At 29.0% G+C, this 15,476-nt stretch overlaps 1 protein-coding gene across 4 annotated transcripts in view; it reads right to left on the bottom strand.

The window, feature by feature from the left end:
- spas (spastin) overlaps positions 1-15,476 on the bottom strand; it is a 96,957-nt gene that overhangs the window by 43,125 nt on the left and 38,356 nt on the right. For 2 of the 4 annotated variants that reach the window (XM_076456254.1, XM_076456252.1), the window contains 4 exons: positions 12,931-13,075; positions 7,965-8,029; positions 4,117-4,212; positions 2,250-2,321 (listed from right to left, as the gene is read on the bottom strand). In XM_076456254.1, the coding sequence (XP_076312369.1) occupies positions 2,250-2,321; positions 4,117-4,212; positions 7,965-8,029; positions 12,931-13,075 (378 nt within the window). The remainder of the gene's footprint in view (positions 1-2,249; positions 2,322-4,116; positions 4,213-7,964; positions 8,030-12,930; positions 13,076-15,476) is intronic. The other 2 variants (XM_076456255.1, XM_076456253.1) reach the window with 1 other exon arrangement.

Here is a 15,476-nt window from a genome sequence, read left to right as displayed (position 1 = left end):
CTGAACAAAAACTTTTTGTAAATCCAAATCACATTATCAATCAAACACTTAAAGAAAAAGGAGATGCACTTTGCTGCAGAACAAGCTCTCATTTTTGCTTAAGATTTCTCCAACCATCTTCTTCACACCAGACTTTCAGTTATATTTTAATCAGAATATCAATATTATTATACTGTTTATTGTAAAATTGAAATACTGCTGTAATTTGTTATTATGATTCTTAACTTCATAAATATTAGTTTTTTTATTGTACTATCTGTAACACTTTGTTACCAGACTATAGCTAAACTGTGAAAAGTGTTGCATTTTATGTCACATGTCAAGTGCTCTAAAGTCAGTATCTCAAAGCCATTTAATACTTTTTCATTGGTCACAAGATAATGTTTTGGGAGAGTATATAAAGACCTGTAATCAACAATAATGCATCAAGCAAACCACTAGTTTTAACATGTAGTTACACTACTCTTTCTTTAGTTTTACTTTCATAATAGTGTTGTTTAGAATTCTGGATTTATCCACTTTTATTACTATATTTTTATTATAAAAATTTAATTTGCCTCATTACCTTAGTATAAGAATTCACAACTTTCTAAATATCCTATGCTTGTCAAAATTTGCAAGTTTTTTGGGGGGTGAGCATAGCTAAAATACAACCTAAGAGAAAGGATACCCAGCTGATCAAATATTACATTGTAAATGATAAGTAAGAACATAAAAATAGTATACCTAATTACATATTTTCACAACTTCGTTAAGATTTAGTTCTGATCTATGTAAATAGCTTACTTTGATTGGAAGTTTTAATTATTTGGGCTGAGACATAAGATGTATCTAGAAAAGTTTTTGCTGACGCTTTATGAAGAAATTTACTGATAACTAAGTTCTTAACTTAGCATTAATGTAAAGCAAAGTCCTGATGAAGTTGATCTGCTTATAATGTTAATAAATAAAACTTGTGTTAAGGCTACCATATGAAATTTAATTTTCATATCAGTAATGTCTGCATTTAGTCATAAAGCCCATCACCAGTAAGAAATATATATTATTTTTATCCTTGAGTTATTTACATGTACCTATAAATTAATATTTGTCTTACAGTCACATAAACATAAAAATAGTTTGTTTTTATCTGTGACTCAGTATGTAGTTTGTATATAATTTATGTGCATTGTATTATTTTTCTCCCTGCACAAGCTTCAAGAAAGTTGTGAAAAATAACATTCCAATTAATTACAATCATTAACTTAATACATACTATGCTTTTGTACCTTTGTAGCCACTGAAGTTATATTCGTTTAAATAAATATAAAAATCTGAAAACAGGGCATATATTTTTTAATATTTTCTTAAGAACTTTAGCTGACTTTGCTGGACATGGTGTCACAAAAAATGATCCGCTTAATAAATTAATTTTACCATACTGTGCTTGTTTTTGGTTGATCTTGATATAGCTAAAACTTCTGTTTTTAACAAAATTTTATGAAGAAACTCCTAATTACTGAGTGAGACACTAGTTATTAATGTCTTAGCATGAAAATGCCTAAACTAGCAAAGTAATGAAACTCACCATGACAAATGTTACTTTATTATGTTCCTCTCAAGTAGTCTCTTACTGATTCTAAATTATAGATGTGCAAAAATAATGGTCATAGGGCAAGCTTAACACTACTAATGAATTAAATCAAAAACATTATAGATCTCAAAAACTATGTCAAATTTTTTATCTAAAATACACAGTAGAAAAATTAAGCTGATCACAGTTACAAATAGTGCATCTAAACTTGAATTTCAAGATGTTTGCTTGTGTGTGTATGTATTTAAGAATGCATAGTTTCCCTAAGTTACCAAATGCTAAAATATGAGAAAATATTTTTTAAGTACATAACTTTTCCAAAAGGATTACAAAACTAGTGACTGACTACATTTTACATTTTAATTGGTTGTTGGTTAAAACAAATGCAAGCTCTTTATTTCATTTATAACAAAATTATAAATTACTAAAAAACTTGTGCAAAATTTGTATCAAATGTCCAGGAAATTAATAAAGCTTCCACAAACAAATTTTCCCTAAACCCTTCCAGGATACTAAATTAGAATAAGAGATTAAAAAATGAGACCTTTTTGACACATTATTATATGCATTTCTAAATAATTTTTTGTATATCCTGAAAAATACTATAGGATACAAATTTATCACTTGTATATGATTAATTGCTAACTAATAAACTACTGTTTAACAGCAGTCTTACATATTTTGAGGTCAAAGTAGCTGCACTGATGTTGAGAAAAGTAGAACTGGACTCGTAAGCTACAGCTTTGGCCTGAAATAAACAATGTCATCAATTTAAAATTTTGTTTAACAATTTAAAATAAAAAGTTCAAAGATCCATTTCATCATTATTATAATGAGCTTAAAAGACTACAAAGGATGATAAGAATGCATTATTCAAATGGTGGAATGCACAGGTATTGAAGATGTTAGAACAAACTTTTCTCCTCATTATATTTCATAATTTAAGAGTTTCAGTCAATTTTATCAAATGTCACATGTTTACACAGACTAAAATGCTTAAATTGAATGAAGAATTTCCCAGAAAAAAAACAAACTGGAAAAATGTATGCAAATCCTCATTCATATACCTTGTATTAAGAAAAAAGAAAGAAAAAAAGATAATGCCATAATGTTGTTATAAAAAGTTTTATTATATGGTTCTCACAAAACAATCTGATGAATCTTCAACTATTTTAAGTGCATAATTTGTTTCGAATATTGTACAAATTTTCAATAAAATTTGGAAGAATCTAAACATTTCTGTGAAATTTTCAAATGACATTTATCTTAAATTTGGAGCAGTTAAATCATAAGTTATTATTACCAATCTTAACATCTTTAACACAAAAACTGGTCCTGCCTTTACAAAAGAAATAATGTTCTTCTGAAGTTTACCACTCCTAAAAATTAGCTTGAGTCACACCTCAACAGAAGTAATATAGTAATCCAAGAAATTAAGTACAAACTTACAGAAAGAACACTCACACAGTGTAGCCTGCTGAAACAGTATTCAAGGCAAGATACAGCTGATGAATTACATTTTGTTTAAAAGGAATAGACCAGCTACAGAAGTATAAATTTTGCAGTTTCTAACTGCAACACTTTTATTCAACTATTTTGCTATATTGTTACTGGAAGCATCATTAACTGCAAAGTGTATATATTCTTTTTCTTCTTAAGAAATAGGGCTGAGCCAATGATTTTCTTGTTTGAATCACAATTCCTTTGTACAAATCCTGCATGCCAACTGTGTTGATCAACTAATCATTCTGTCAGTTGTAGTTAATGTAAGCAAACTGCTAGCCTAAAAAAACTTAAAAATTTCTTTAATTTGTCGTGCGTGAATAACTAATAGTTACAGTAATAAATTGTAATTTCTAAGCACCATTAAGCTTAAATTTTTTGCATTTGTCTTTAGATTAACTTTAGTTGCTTACATAATTAAATCCTTCACAAATATGATCATCAAGTTCTTCACATTTCATACTTGGTATTTATGGTCTTGAAGTCTTTAAATGCAACCTCAGAGCCTGATTCATATCTGTACAAAATTACTGTATGTGTTTCTTTTAAATTGACACAAACACTATTAAATAGATATCTTTTCTCTCTTGGAACTAGCGTATTATTTTCATTAGAATATAATAAAGCATCTTATATTTGATAAACTATAACTATGACAAATGATAATGCAACTGTATATATTTTCCTGTCAACAAAGATGCACCAGTTGTCTGTGTGCATGCACATAAAATTCAAAACTTGTGATTTTGTACTCTTTTGAAACTAGTGTATAAAATATATATCAAATAAAAAAAACTGTTAAATTTTATCACCACTATCTAGTTATACTAATATTTAGCTTTTTAAATATTACTCATCAGGCAAACAATAACATATCCCATGATAGGATGCTTACTCTAATACAGTCTGCATTGCTAATAAAAGTACCACATATTAACAAGTTATGCATGTTAACTGATGAATACTCTTAAAATAAAAATTTAGTTCAGAATAGATATACTTTATTTTTTTCAGTAACACTGAGCTGAAAGTTTTCTTACCAGCATAGTTTTACCATTTCCAGGTGGACCAAACAGGAGAAGGCCTCTAGGAGGAGCACGAAGTCCAGTAAACAGCTGGAAGTATATAAACTGGATCTTAAAAATAAAACTTCAATTGTTAAATTCAGTTCTGAAACTGAAATTTATAGAATACTCCAAAAACTAAACATTTAGGCTTTGCTTGTTCTTTCGAAACTTGCACCATTGTGAATTATTCTAAAACAAAGCAATACAACATATAATAATCTTTAATAAAACAAACTATTTCAATGTTATCAATGACTGCTTATTTTACCATAACTACACAAGATGCATTTAATGGGCTAGCTTTGCAAATAAAAGTGGAGTGGACAGGGTACAAATACAACAAATATTTCACAAATCTCCAATATAAATCCAACCTAGAAGCATTTTTTTTGTCATGCAATGCTTGTAAAATAATTGTTAAATTTGCAGATACTGTTTAGAGAACATGTTTTCTCCTGCTCCATAAATTACTTATTATTCTTAAGCTTCAATTAATATAGATAATTTGCAAAAAAATGTATCCCCTCCATCTTAAAAAATAAACACTTTCTTTCCCTTTGGTAATCACAAATGAAAGAACAATGTTACAATGCATTAATCGAATAAAAATATATTAACTTTATATGTTTCAGAAAATTTGATCTGTCATCATCAGAAAGATCAATCACATATGTATTGAGGAGTTTTATACATTAAAAACATAAATATTACACCAACGAAAAAAATCACTTCATACAGAATGGATTTAATACTGATCCTTCAAATAATTTTATTTTTCATTTGTATTTCTTTGAAGTTATAAGGTTGTGCAATAATTTTACATCACTCTAATCTATACACTTATCTTCATATACCTTGTGATTAGCAAGAATAAATTTATTCATTCCCCTTCTTGCAGTTTTTAATTTAATTTCAATGATATTTTTGTCAGCCTAACACCAAAATAATAAGATTCAGGATGTTTTGGGTGAACCATGCATCCTACACCTTACATAATTATTAGTTCCACAAACCTTACTTCTGTACCTATGGTCTTGATGATTAACTAAAGAGAATGGTTACCTCGACAGTATTTGGTTGCTATTGTGCAGTTATTCTCAATAAAAATATTTTTTAAATGGATATAATTTTCTACTTTTTGTTTGTCTTATCAAAGCATTAATTTGTTATTCTATTAATCAGAAATCACATGTACAAATTAGTAAACTCATTCATCTACAAACATTATCAAACACATAAAAGTTTAATTGTATTAAAATCTTCAATATTCCAATATAGTGTATAATCCCTTTTTCAAATGTTTAGGAACCATTATTTTCTAAAGACTGCTCCTAAAGAAAAAAGAAACATTTATAATACAGCAACTCAAGTAACATACTTGCAACTATGAAATATTAAAGTTTTATGTTCAACAAATCCTCATTTCTTATATTACAATTGGGTTTCATTTACTAGCATAATAGCTATATGTTAGCCAGAACAACTGCTTTCAAATCAAAGTCTCAACTTCTGAGAGACATTCTATCAAAATTAAAAACACATCCTGCAAAAGACACTAACAGCCTCTCTCTTCCACCAGATAAGGTGATGCTAAATACTACCTTAGAATTCTTCCAGTTCAGTGGCAAAATACAAGTTTTCTCAAAATACCCTTAAAAAAGTAACACTTTCACCTAGTCATTTATGATTGTCTTACTTACAGTATCTCTGATAATTATTTTGGCATTCAATAATTTATTATATTATCAACAAGCAGATGAGCCATAAAAATTATAAAGTGTGAGAAGTGATCCACATCTCACCCATTATGAAAGTTTGTGTACTCCTGGCTGCTCTAGTTATGAAATCTACCAAGTCATATCAATGAAGAATCAAAGTATAGTCTGTCATGAATCACCTGGAACTTCAATTGAAAAAAAAAGGTGGAGAGAATGACAAAACTTGAAGCTAAATTCCAGAATCCAGCTAAATAACAGAAAAATAGAAAATCACCTGTGACTTTAGAATGACAGCAACTGAAAATGTGTATGTTGACTATTACATTTCAGAACACCTGCCAGAAGATCTGAATATCACTTGTGAAGTTAAGATAATGAGAAGTGAGATTGAAAAACATAGCCAAAAGAACATAAAATTGGCTATGAAATTTCAATTAAAGAACTAAGATTTAAAATGCCATTTCAGAATACATCCAGACAAACAGAGAACAGCAACCTCTTGAGATGTACAGTAGTAACATCTTAATATCGAGAATTAACCCTTTAGATGCTATTCCTGGATTTACTTAACTTCACATTTATAGCCATTTATTGTGATAAGCAGATTTAACCCTGTATTACAAAAACTTTCCTCATAATGGAACAATCAGGACATTCATGTGTCATTGCACTTTTTTTGGTGATGTAAATACACATGGTATTTCAACTAGTGGATTTTGACATTGTATAAGTACTAAAAAGAAGTCAAACTGTAAATTGTATTTGTTAGTGGATAACTGATACTTTGAACACCGAGACAAAATTTAATGTACTCAAAGGGTTACAGCACCCACGTAAAATAGACAGAAAAAAAAATTACTTAATAAAAAAGTTTGGAAGAGTATGAACTCAGCACTGGCTATTCCACTTCCTAGAAAATATTTCTCAAAAATACTAGACAAAAGAAAAAAAAAAAAGGGAGGCAAACAGTTGTAAATGGGATAGTTCTATCTACCATGAGTTCATGGCCACCACTGAAATTTATCAGACAAAAGTTTCAAATGCATGTCCAAAGAAAGTGTATGAACAGAAATATTTCCAAGGGGTGAAAGTCCATCTATTGAATTAGTAGATGATTCTAGCTTTGTTTCAATGTGCAACTGATACAGCAGCAAAGTGTTATTTTGTAGGTAGACAGCATGCACAGCTAACAATTCCAAAATAATTTTTGCCTGAAAGTAAATTTTCTTTGAATTGCCAAGACTGCAAACGTGTTTTTTCTTTGTTTTTGGTTTTTTTTGGGTGTAAAAGTTTAAGAAAGTTGTCATTAGATATGGGATCTCAGGGTTCTAGAAAACATTCTCAAATTTATCAAACACACTTTTGCCATTCTGCTTGAAAAACCAAGAATCAGTTAATTAGTGTCCACAGTTTCCTGCAAATGTGATGGGATACAAAACCCTTCAGTAATAATACCTTTGTTTCTCATTTTATCTATATCAAGTATAAAAGAAAAGATTTATACATACTTCTAGAAGAAAAGGACATTTTCAACAATATTTATAGCAATTTCTTCCAATGAAAACTGGAAAAACAGTTACAATATAAACACACATATAAAAAACTGAATAACAGTCCTTAAAATGAACATTTGTGATCTGTGCTTTATCAATAGATACCTCAATCATTTTTGTGGTATTTTAACTCAACAAAACAACAAATTAAAATTTGCAAAAGCAATTTGTTTTAAAAATTAAAAAAATGTGAACAAAAAACTAATTTATGATGTATCTACCTAATCTGTTACAAAAACAATAAAAGTCTGATAATCAGAATTCCTACAATGATGTGTATTAAAAACAATTCAAAGGAAAAAAACTCCCATACTGCAGGATGTTGCTGAAACTAACTTCTAGCTAATGACAGTTGATACATCTTCCTTGATATCAGCTATTAGAAGACAAGATTAAGGTTAATTATGTTGTTTCAATAAACTATTAATTTCAGTTTAACTGACATCAGTGAACAGAGTGAAAACTAAGATTAAGTTTGACAATCAGAATTTTAATAATATTCCATAATTTTCTATTGTCTTTTAGTCATCGCTACGAGCCATGTGCTTACCTCTGGCCTTAATGTTGGGAGAATGACCATCTCACGAAGAGCTTGCTTTGCTACTTCCTGTCCAGCTGTGACAAAAAAACTTTTGTTAATCAAGGTATTGTGAAGTGTACTTTATGTCATCTCCCAAAAATTTCAAAAATAACTTCCACATTTTTATTTTTATAGTACAAAATTAATTATCTTACATGAAATACATCATATATAAAAAAAAGACAAAAACAGAAAGAGCAATTTTTTTGGGTTTTTCAATGAAAATTTTGAGTACATTTATTTTGACTCAAGATCCTAACACAAACAGCAGACTACACAAAACCCATTTGAAATGGAATCTCTGTGACAATAACTATAGAAACAAAGGAATACTATAATGTTGCTCACTCATTTTAAAGAAAAAAATGTCATGCAACCATACACAGAAATTAAAAATGTCATACTCAAAAAGCTCCAAAACAATTCAAGATACATGATATTAATCACGTGACCAAAACCTGCTGCAGGGCAGACCATGTGTTATTGACAGCAGTGATATTGATTTACCACCTTCTGTATCATGGACGGTATTAATCCAAACATTTTTAGTGGATGTGCTCTACTGCAATCTTGCTTCACATATCAAATATCATTACAATTTATTAAGAAATACCAAAGATATAACATCTCCAATTTTGATTGAGTTTCTTCCCACTTATTGTTTTTCTGCACCAAAAGTATGGAAACTTCACTGTATAGGAAAACACGTAAATTTTAATAAATTTTTTTCCCAATTTGGTACACTGACAGACCTTTCCAACCTACAATTAGGAGTTGCATTTGGTGTAACTGTTAAAGACAAATTTGCAAAGTTATTCAACAAAAACCTCTCAATTTTGAACAAAGGGTTTTTTGCACACCTATGCAAAAAATCATGTGACCTATTGATTTCATGTGCAAATATGCAAGTATTGGTTTGGCCAAGAAAACTATCAGTAGTTTCTAATCCACGTTTTCAAAAGAATCATAGAGGAGGACAGTTATTGATTATTCATTGTCAACTTTTCAGCAAACGTTTCCTAAATTTCATGAAATTATCCTAATTAAAGAGCATTTGGATGTACTAACAAAGTCATGATATCTGATCAAAAACATTTTAGGTGTTAAAAAAAACAATCAAATGTGCAAGTTATAGGAACAAAATTAAAATTGCCAGTCAAATGGATAGTTACACTTAATAACAATGACAAGAATTGTCCAACAAATATTCGTTCATTAATTAGCTTGGCCATGTATTTTGTTTTATCCAATAATAATTTGCAGGAAGAAATCCATGGAACAGTATTAACTGTATTTTAAGCTTCCTACAGGTTTTGCACTATATTACATATACAGAGTATATTTACATGTACAAGATAATATTCATCATACTGAAAAAAAGAAATTGAAATGTTCTTAAACAAACAAGATAAAACAAAAACAGGAAGATTAATCCTATGTGAGAACAATCTCTTAGTAAATTCAATTAATAGCCCAGCTGGGTAATTTATTTTACGATCCTTACAACAACAACAAAACAGGGGATTCATACATTTAAGTCAGTTTTCTATGCTAGTACATAATCATATAAAATAACTCATTAGGATGCAACATGTAGATCCACCAGCAGTTAGTAGCATAAAAACAAATCAGTAAAACTTAAGGTTGAAAAAAAAATGAATAAGCAGTGGCATGAAACAATTAAACAAGTCCTTTTGTCTTGAATAATCAAAAATACAAAATAAAACCCACTAAAAGTCACAAAGTTCTCTTAAAGATTTTATAAGAAAACTTGTATATTTGTAATAATAAAAGGGTGTGTTCGTGGGTTCTGTGACTGCCATAGATTCAAAAGGAAAGAATCTAAACATGAAATGTTACATGCATGACAAGTGAACTCTCAAGGTGTACACGCCTCGGTATTACTACTTATCTTGTTTCTTTGTTTTCAATTTCACGCAAAACTACACTAGGGACATCTGCACTAGCTGTCCTTAATTTAGCAGTGTAGCTAGTCATCACCACCCACCACCAACTCTTGGACTACTCTTAACAATAAATAGTCCAATTGACCATAACATTATAATGCACCCATTGCTGAAAACGTGAGCACATTTGATGTGATGGGGATTCAAACCTGCAACCCTCAGATTATAAGTGAAGCACCCTAACAACCTGGCCATACCTAGCCTATTATTTATCCACTTGCATTTGTGCATATGCATCTTTTTGATAAGTCAAACCTCACAGAAAAAAACATGTACAGAAAATCCAGTGCACTTTGGTAACTGTGCATTCCAACAATAACTTTTACATCATGCTACTCAGCAACAAAAGTATTACCTAATACTGTTGCTACTCTATGCATTGAAAGTATAAAATGAAATATATAAACAAAACCAGAAAAATATTTGTTGACTTGGTAATTTAAAGTTTCCATTGATTAAAGTAGTTTTTATCTTTGTTTTTATTATAGTTTAAAATTAGTTTGATATTTTTACTTCAATGATAAATTTTATGTACTTGACTCTAAACTAGGTTAGCTCACACACAGTCTTTACTTTAGGCTTGATTATTTTTTAGATCATATCAACATTGAATACATTTACAAGGTTTTGGGGCAACCCCCTTTATGGCCCCCCTTGCACCACTGTCATTAAAATCATAATGGATAGACATTAACCAAACAGCAAAAGATTGTAACTGCTTCTGATAAAATGTGACGAGAAATTTGTGAATATCAAATATAAATATTAAATATTTAACAATGATAAAATTCAATGATAAACAATTTTTAACTTTCTGTATAATTTTTACAATTTTACATTTCTTGAAAATTGTTTAAAATGCTTTTGTATGTTCTTTTAAGCTAAATGATATTCAGAATACTCACACTAATATATTCATGGAGAATATATCAAACTAATAGCCCGAGCAAAGCCAAGAACTTTATATTGTTTGAAAACAACAAAATCAATTAAACTCACAAATACAATCACTTTGTTGCTTTTGAGTTTGTTTCCTTGTAATTTAATACTTTGAAGATTCTAACTGGTAAAACTGTGAAGTAACAATAAAAAAGCAGAAATTAGTTTAAAAATAACTACATAATGACAGTAAAATACAATTCTATCAGTAATATAATTTTTGTATCAATCTGTTTTGATGTTATGAAGGAGGGGTTACAATGCAATATAAATTATTTTAAGCCAGAACGTACTATACACATTGTACAAATGAGAATTACAAATATGCAAGTAGTTTACTATAATTATCTATCTACATTTCTTCAATTCAATTCTAAGAAAAGGAAAAAGTTATGAGCAGCCTAAATTAGTTTTTGTATGTAAGATAACAGAGGCCATTAAAAGCTAAGTATAATGCAGTGGTCCCCAATCTTTCTAGCTCAGTGGACCAAAATCTTTTAAAGAGCTTATGAACCATTAGAAACAAATATGTCAATAGTGCTGTTTCCTAATTTAGTTTCTACTAGAACTTTTGAAGTGAATGGTTATGAGGCTCATTTATTTTACAAGCAATTAAATATTTCTGTAGATTGGTGCTCATATGCAGACCAGCGGGTCTGAAACTACTGACATAATGAAAACATTTGTATTTGTATCATTTTGACTATTAGTTTAAAAACCTTTAACATTAATAAAATTTTTTAAGTCTCCAAAATTTTGATGCATCGTTTGTCATCTGGATTTACTTACAATGAAAAACATACAAACACTAGATTTATCAACCTTCATTGCATTCAACATGAATAACATTGAGCTGATAATATCCAATTTAAATATCACCTGTTATGAAGGAGATTGACACTCCCTCAGAGAAAAGTCAACCATCTAAATCTTCCATGATACACAAATAACAATTTGTTACAAATTTCCTATGCTTAACCCTTTTCTTTTGTAAAGATAAAAATAACTGAGAATTATGATTTGTAAAGTGCATACAGCTGTGCAATAAACAGTGATGGGTAATATAGTTAAGAATTAGTAATATTCTACTGATATTGTGAAGCATCAGTACTATACTACTTACACTTTACTGAAAATAAAGTATTAGTATCACTATTATTTGCTAACAAAAACATAACTAGTTATTTCATTCATCATACTACTTTTTGTTAGAATTTATGTAAGGTCAGAATACCATTATTTCAAATATTTTGCTTATCCTGACCACAAGCAAAATATCCTTTATATGATACTTGTAAACTGATTCAGTCTATTAAGAAATATAACCTTATACTACTGTCCAAATCTACTTTTTTTCTCCATGGCAAAACATGGTTTTTAGCATTATCTACTGAAACTTGAAAATAATTCCATTATTTCTCACCATTTTCAATTTTCTGCAAAGCAGTAAACCAAAATAGAATACTGTGAGTACAAAATATATTTTTATTAAAGTTACCTTGTAACTCACAAAACAAAAATCTAATAGCACTGAAAACCCTGAATATTAAAAAACAAAAATTCAAACACTACATTATATTTCAAGTAACAAAAATGTGTTTTAATGTGGCATATTACATTACTCTCTCATTTAAAAGTAATACTACTTTGGTAATGCATCATCCCAGCATTGGTGATAAAAGTAATTTAAAAGTTGAAACACTTATCAGCATCCAATCAAACAACTCTTACAAGTTTAATCTCATCTGATGACTGTTCTGCCAACCAAGTCTACTTTTACAGCTGAAACTGATTTGTCCTAAACATCTTCAAGCACTACAAAATCAGAAATGTTTTTAGCAAAATATTTATTTTATAGAAGTTTAAGATTTGTTTTTATGCATATATAAAAACATGTTTTGTTACAGCAAATTATTACAATCACAAAGCATACAAATAATCAGATTAATTGTATACATATCATTTAAACAAACAATCAAGTTTAATATCTACCTAAGTGAGAAAATAGTGTTCTGATTATATTTTCTTACCAATGTCATTAAATGTAACAGATGGACCCCCATCAACCACTTCATCCATAATCATCTGTGCTAATTTGGAGTCTACCCCTCTCAGACTCACTGTTTTAGACACTCGCTGTGTTCGAGAAGATGGCTTGGAGGGAGAATTACGGCCCTGTCCAGTTATTAAAAAAACTATTAGTACAAAGTTAATACAAGGGAAATCCTAGCAAACAGTTTTGTCTGATATAGGTGTATACAGTGGAATCCCATATTTAAATTCATTAGTTGGTAATTAAAATCAACTTGACTAGAACTTTTTACTCTTACTATTTAGGATGAAAATCATATTCAGAAATGTATCTTTAAAAACTAGAAATATGTTTGGCAATAAAAATGTTACATGTCACATATTAGCTTTTAATAATTTTCTGATCAATGAAAGCTATAACAATACATAATACATTCTTTTAATTAACTTGAGCATTTCAGAAGATGAGAACTTTTACCATCAATGTAACCACTCAATTATTGATCATTTTGACTGATGCAGTACATTGTTATTAATAATGTTTGAGTGAAAATAAAGAGTGTATAATGTTTTGATTAAATAATATGTACTATCACTATTATCAAGACTATTGTAAGCTCCTACAAATTAAAGGCTACAAAAGTATAAAACAATTGTCATAACATGCAGTAAGTGACTAGATGAGCAACAAAATTTAAAACAGCATGTTGAATTTTGGCCATCTAGTGATTAAAACCAGAAAATTAAAACAAAATTTTATAAATACGAGTTATTTAATTAGTAAATATGCAAAAATGAGTAGCAAAATATTTTAATTAAATTGTTTAATAAAAAGGATTGTTAAAATTAAACTAAACATATTTTAAATGTCTTAACAACAGCAATAAAATTTAAAGTTTATGCCACATAAGTGTAGTGTATATGAAAGATTTTTAAACAGGTCAGTACACAAACCATCATGTATGGTGCAATATGGATAGAGTAAGATGTTTTGGAAAGAAATTACAAAACATATTTTATTCCTAATTGTACTTAATTCAGTCAAATGTATCAAAAAGAAGCAATGTTGTGGTAAATAAAGTGTGATGAAAATAATACACATTCAGTTGTAAAAATTAAGCACATAGAACAATGTATTAGTATTATAGCATGTTTAATTGCAATTAAATGACTTGTATTATTTATCACTGAAAACTTTACTGTTTTAATACTGGTTTCACAGTACACCATGTTCTCAAGTATTCAAATTTCAAGTAAAATTTTTTGCACTGTTTGTTCCCTCCAGTGGCTGAGTAAAGTAAAAGTTACCACTATGAAACTTAAAATCATTACACCATGTTCTCAAGTATACAAATATCACAAACCTATCAAGTGAAATTTTTTGCACTGTTTGTTCCCTCCAGTGGCCAAGTAAAGTAAAAGTTACAACTTAAAATCATAAGCCTTTCTAAATGCAATTATATTCAGTACTTTACAATAGCTTCCAGTACTGAAACAATTAGGGCAGTGTTTGAAAACTCAGACATGCAAACAAATATGGTTTAAAGTTCACTCATTTACTTTTGTTAACTTTATGCTTAATGTATAGAAAAACGTAAAACCAGAGTAAATATTTTATTAGTAAATGTGTTTTACACTAATAAATGTGAAATGTACACCAAAGTTTCTATTCTGGTGTAGTTATTCATAGTTAGTAAATGTATTAAAAATTAAATTTTATTGTTTTTGCTGGTAATTTTTCATATGGTTAATGGACAAAAGAAAAAGTAATAAGCTAATTACTGTTTACCAGAATAATTATATCCTCTTATTTTAACATTTAAGAATTTGCAGAGGTGAAAAATTACAACTTGTAACTAATTGGGTTTACATCAAAGGCTAATACAGGGTCTATGAAAAGTCACTGTGCAGTTTTGTCTGTTAATAAATATAAAAGTGCACAGTGACTTTCTGAACACCCTGCATTAATAATAATAGTGCCACTAACATAAAATATACATGCAACCTTCATATCTATTATGCATTGTATGAACCAAAAACAAATTATTCAAATGTGAAATGTAAAGACTCAGTTTATTTTCAACATTTACATATTGTAAATCAACAGTACATTATACGATACATTTTTTATAATCTATTTAGCTGGAACAAAATAATGAACTTAGTTTTTTAATTAATTTCCACAAATATGTGAATTGTTTGTTTATTGAATTTCATAAAAGTTATTTCAGGACTACTTGTTTAAGCTATCCATAATTTAAGTGATGAAAAAGATGAAATGCCAGAGGAATTTTTACCACTTCAAACTACACTGTGCAAATTTTTTAGGGGGCTCATTTGTAGTGACCATGTAAGTTCTTTGCATTACTTTGGGGAATTCAACAATGCATTGCCCACACTGGACCAATGTTAAATACACCACTGTTGAATGCAAGGACTCAGCATCATATATTTCAAACTCTTTGATCAATTTACTGAGAACAAACAGCAAGTTGTAACAGTCACTTTTATAATGCAACATTACAGCCCCAAAGCATGAAGCACT

This window comes from Tachypleus tridentatus, chromosome 9, assembly GCF_004210375.1.
Source record: "Tachypleus tridentatus isolate NWPU-2018 chromosome 9, ASM421037v1, whole genome shotgun sequence".
Classification (NCBI taxonomy): domain Eukaryota; kingdom Metazoa; phylum Arthropoda; class Merostomata; order Xiphosura; family Limulidae; genus Tachypleus; species Tachypleus tridentatus.
Note: the sequence above shows the minus strand (reverse complement) of the source record. Positions and strands in the feature narration are given on the sequence as shown.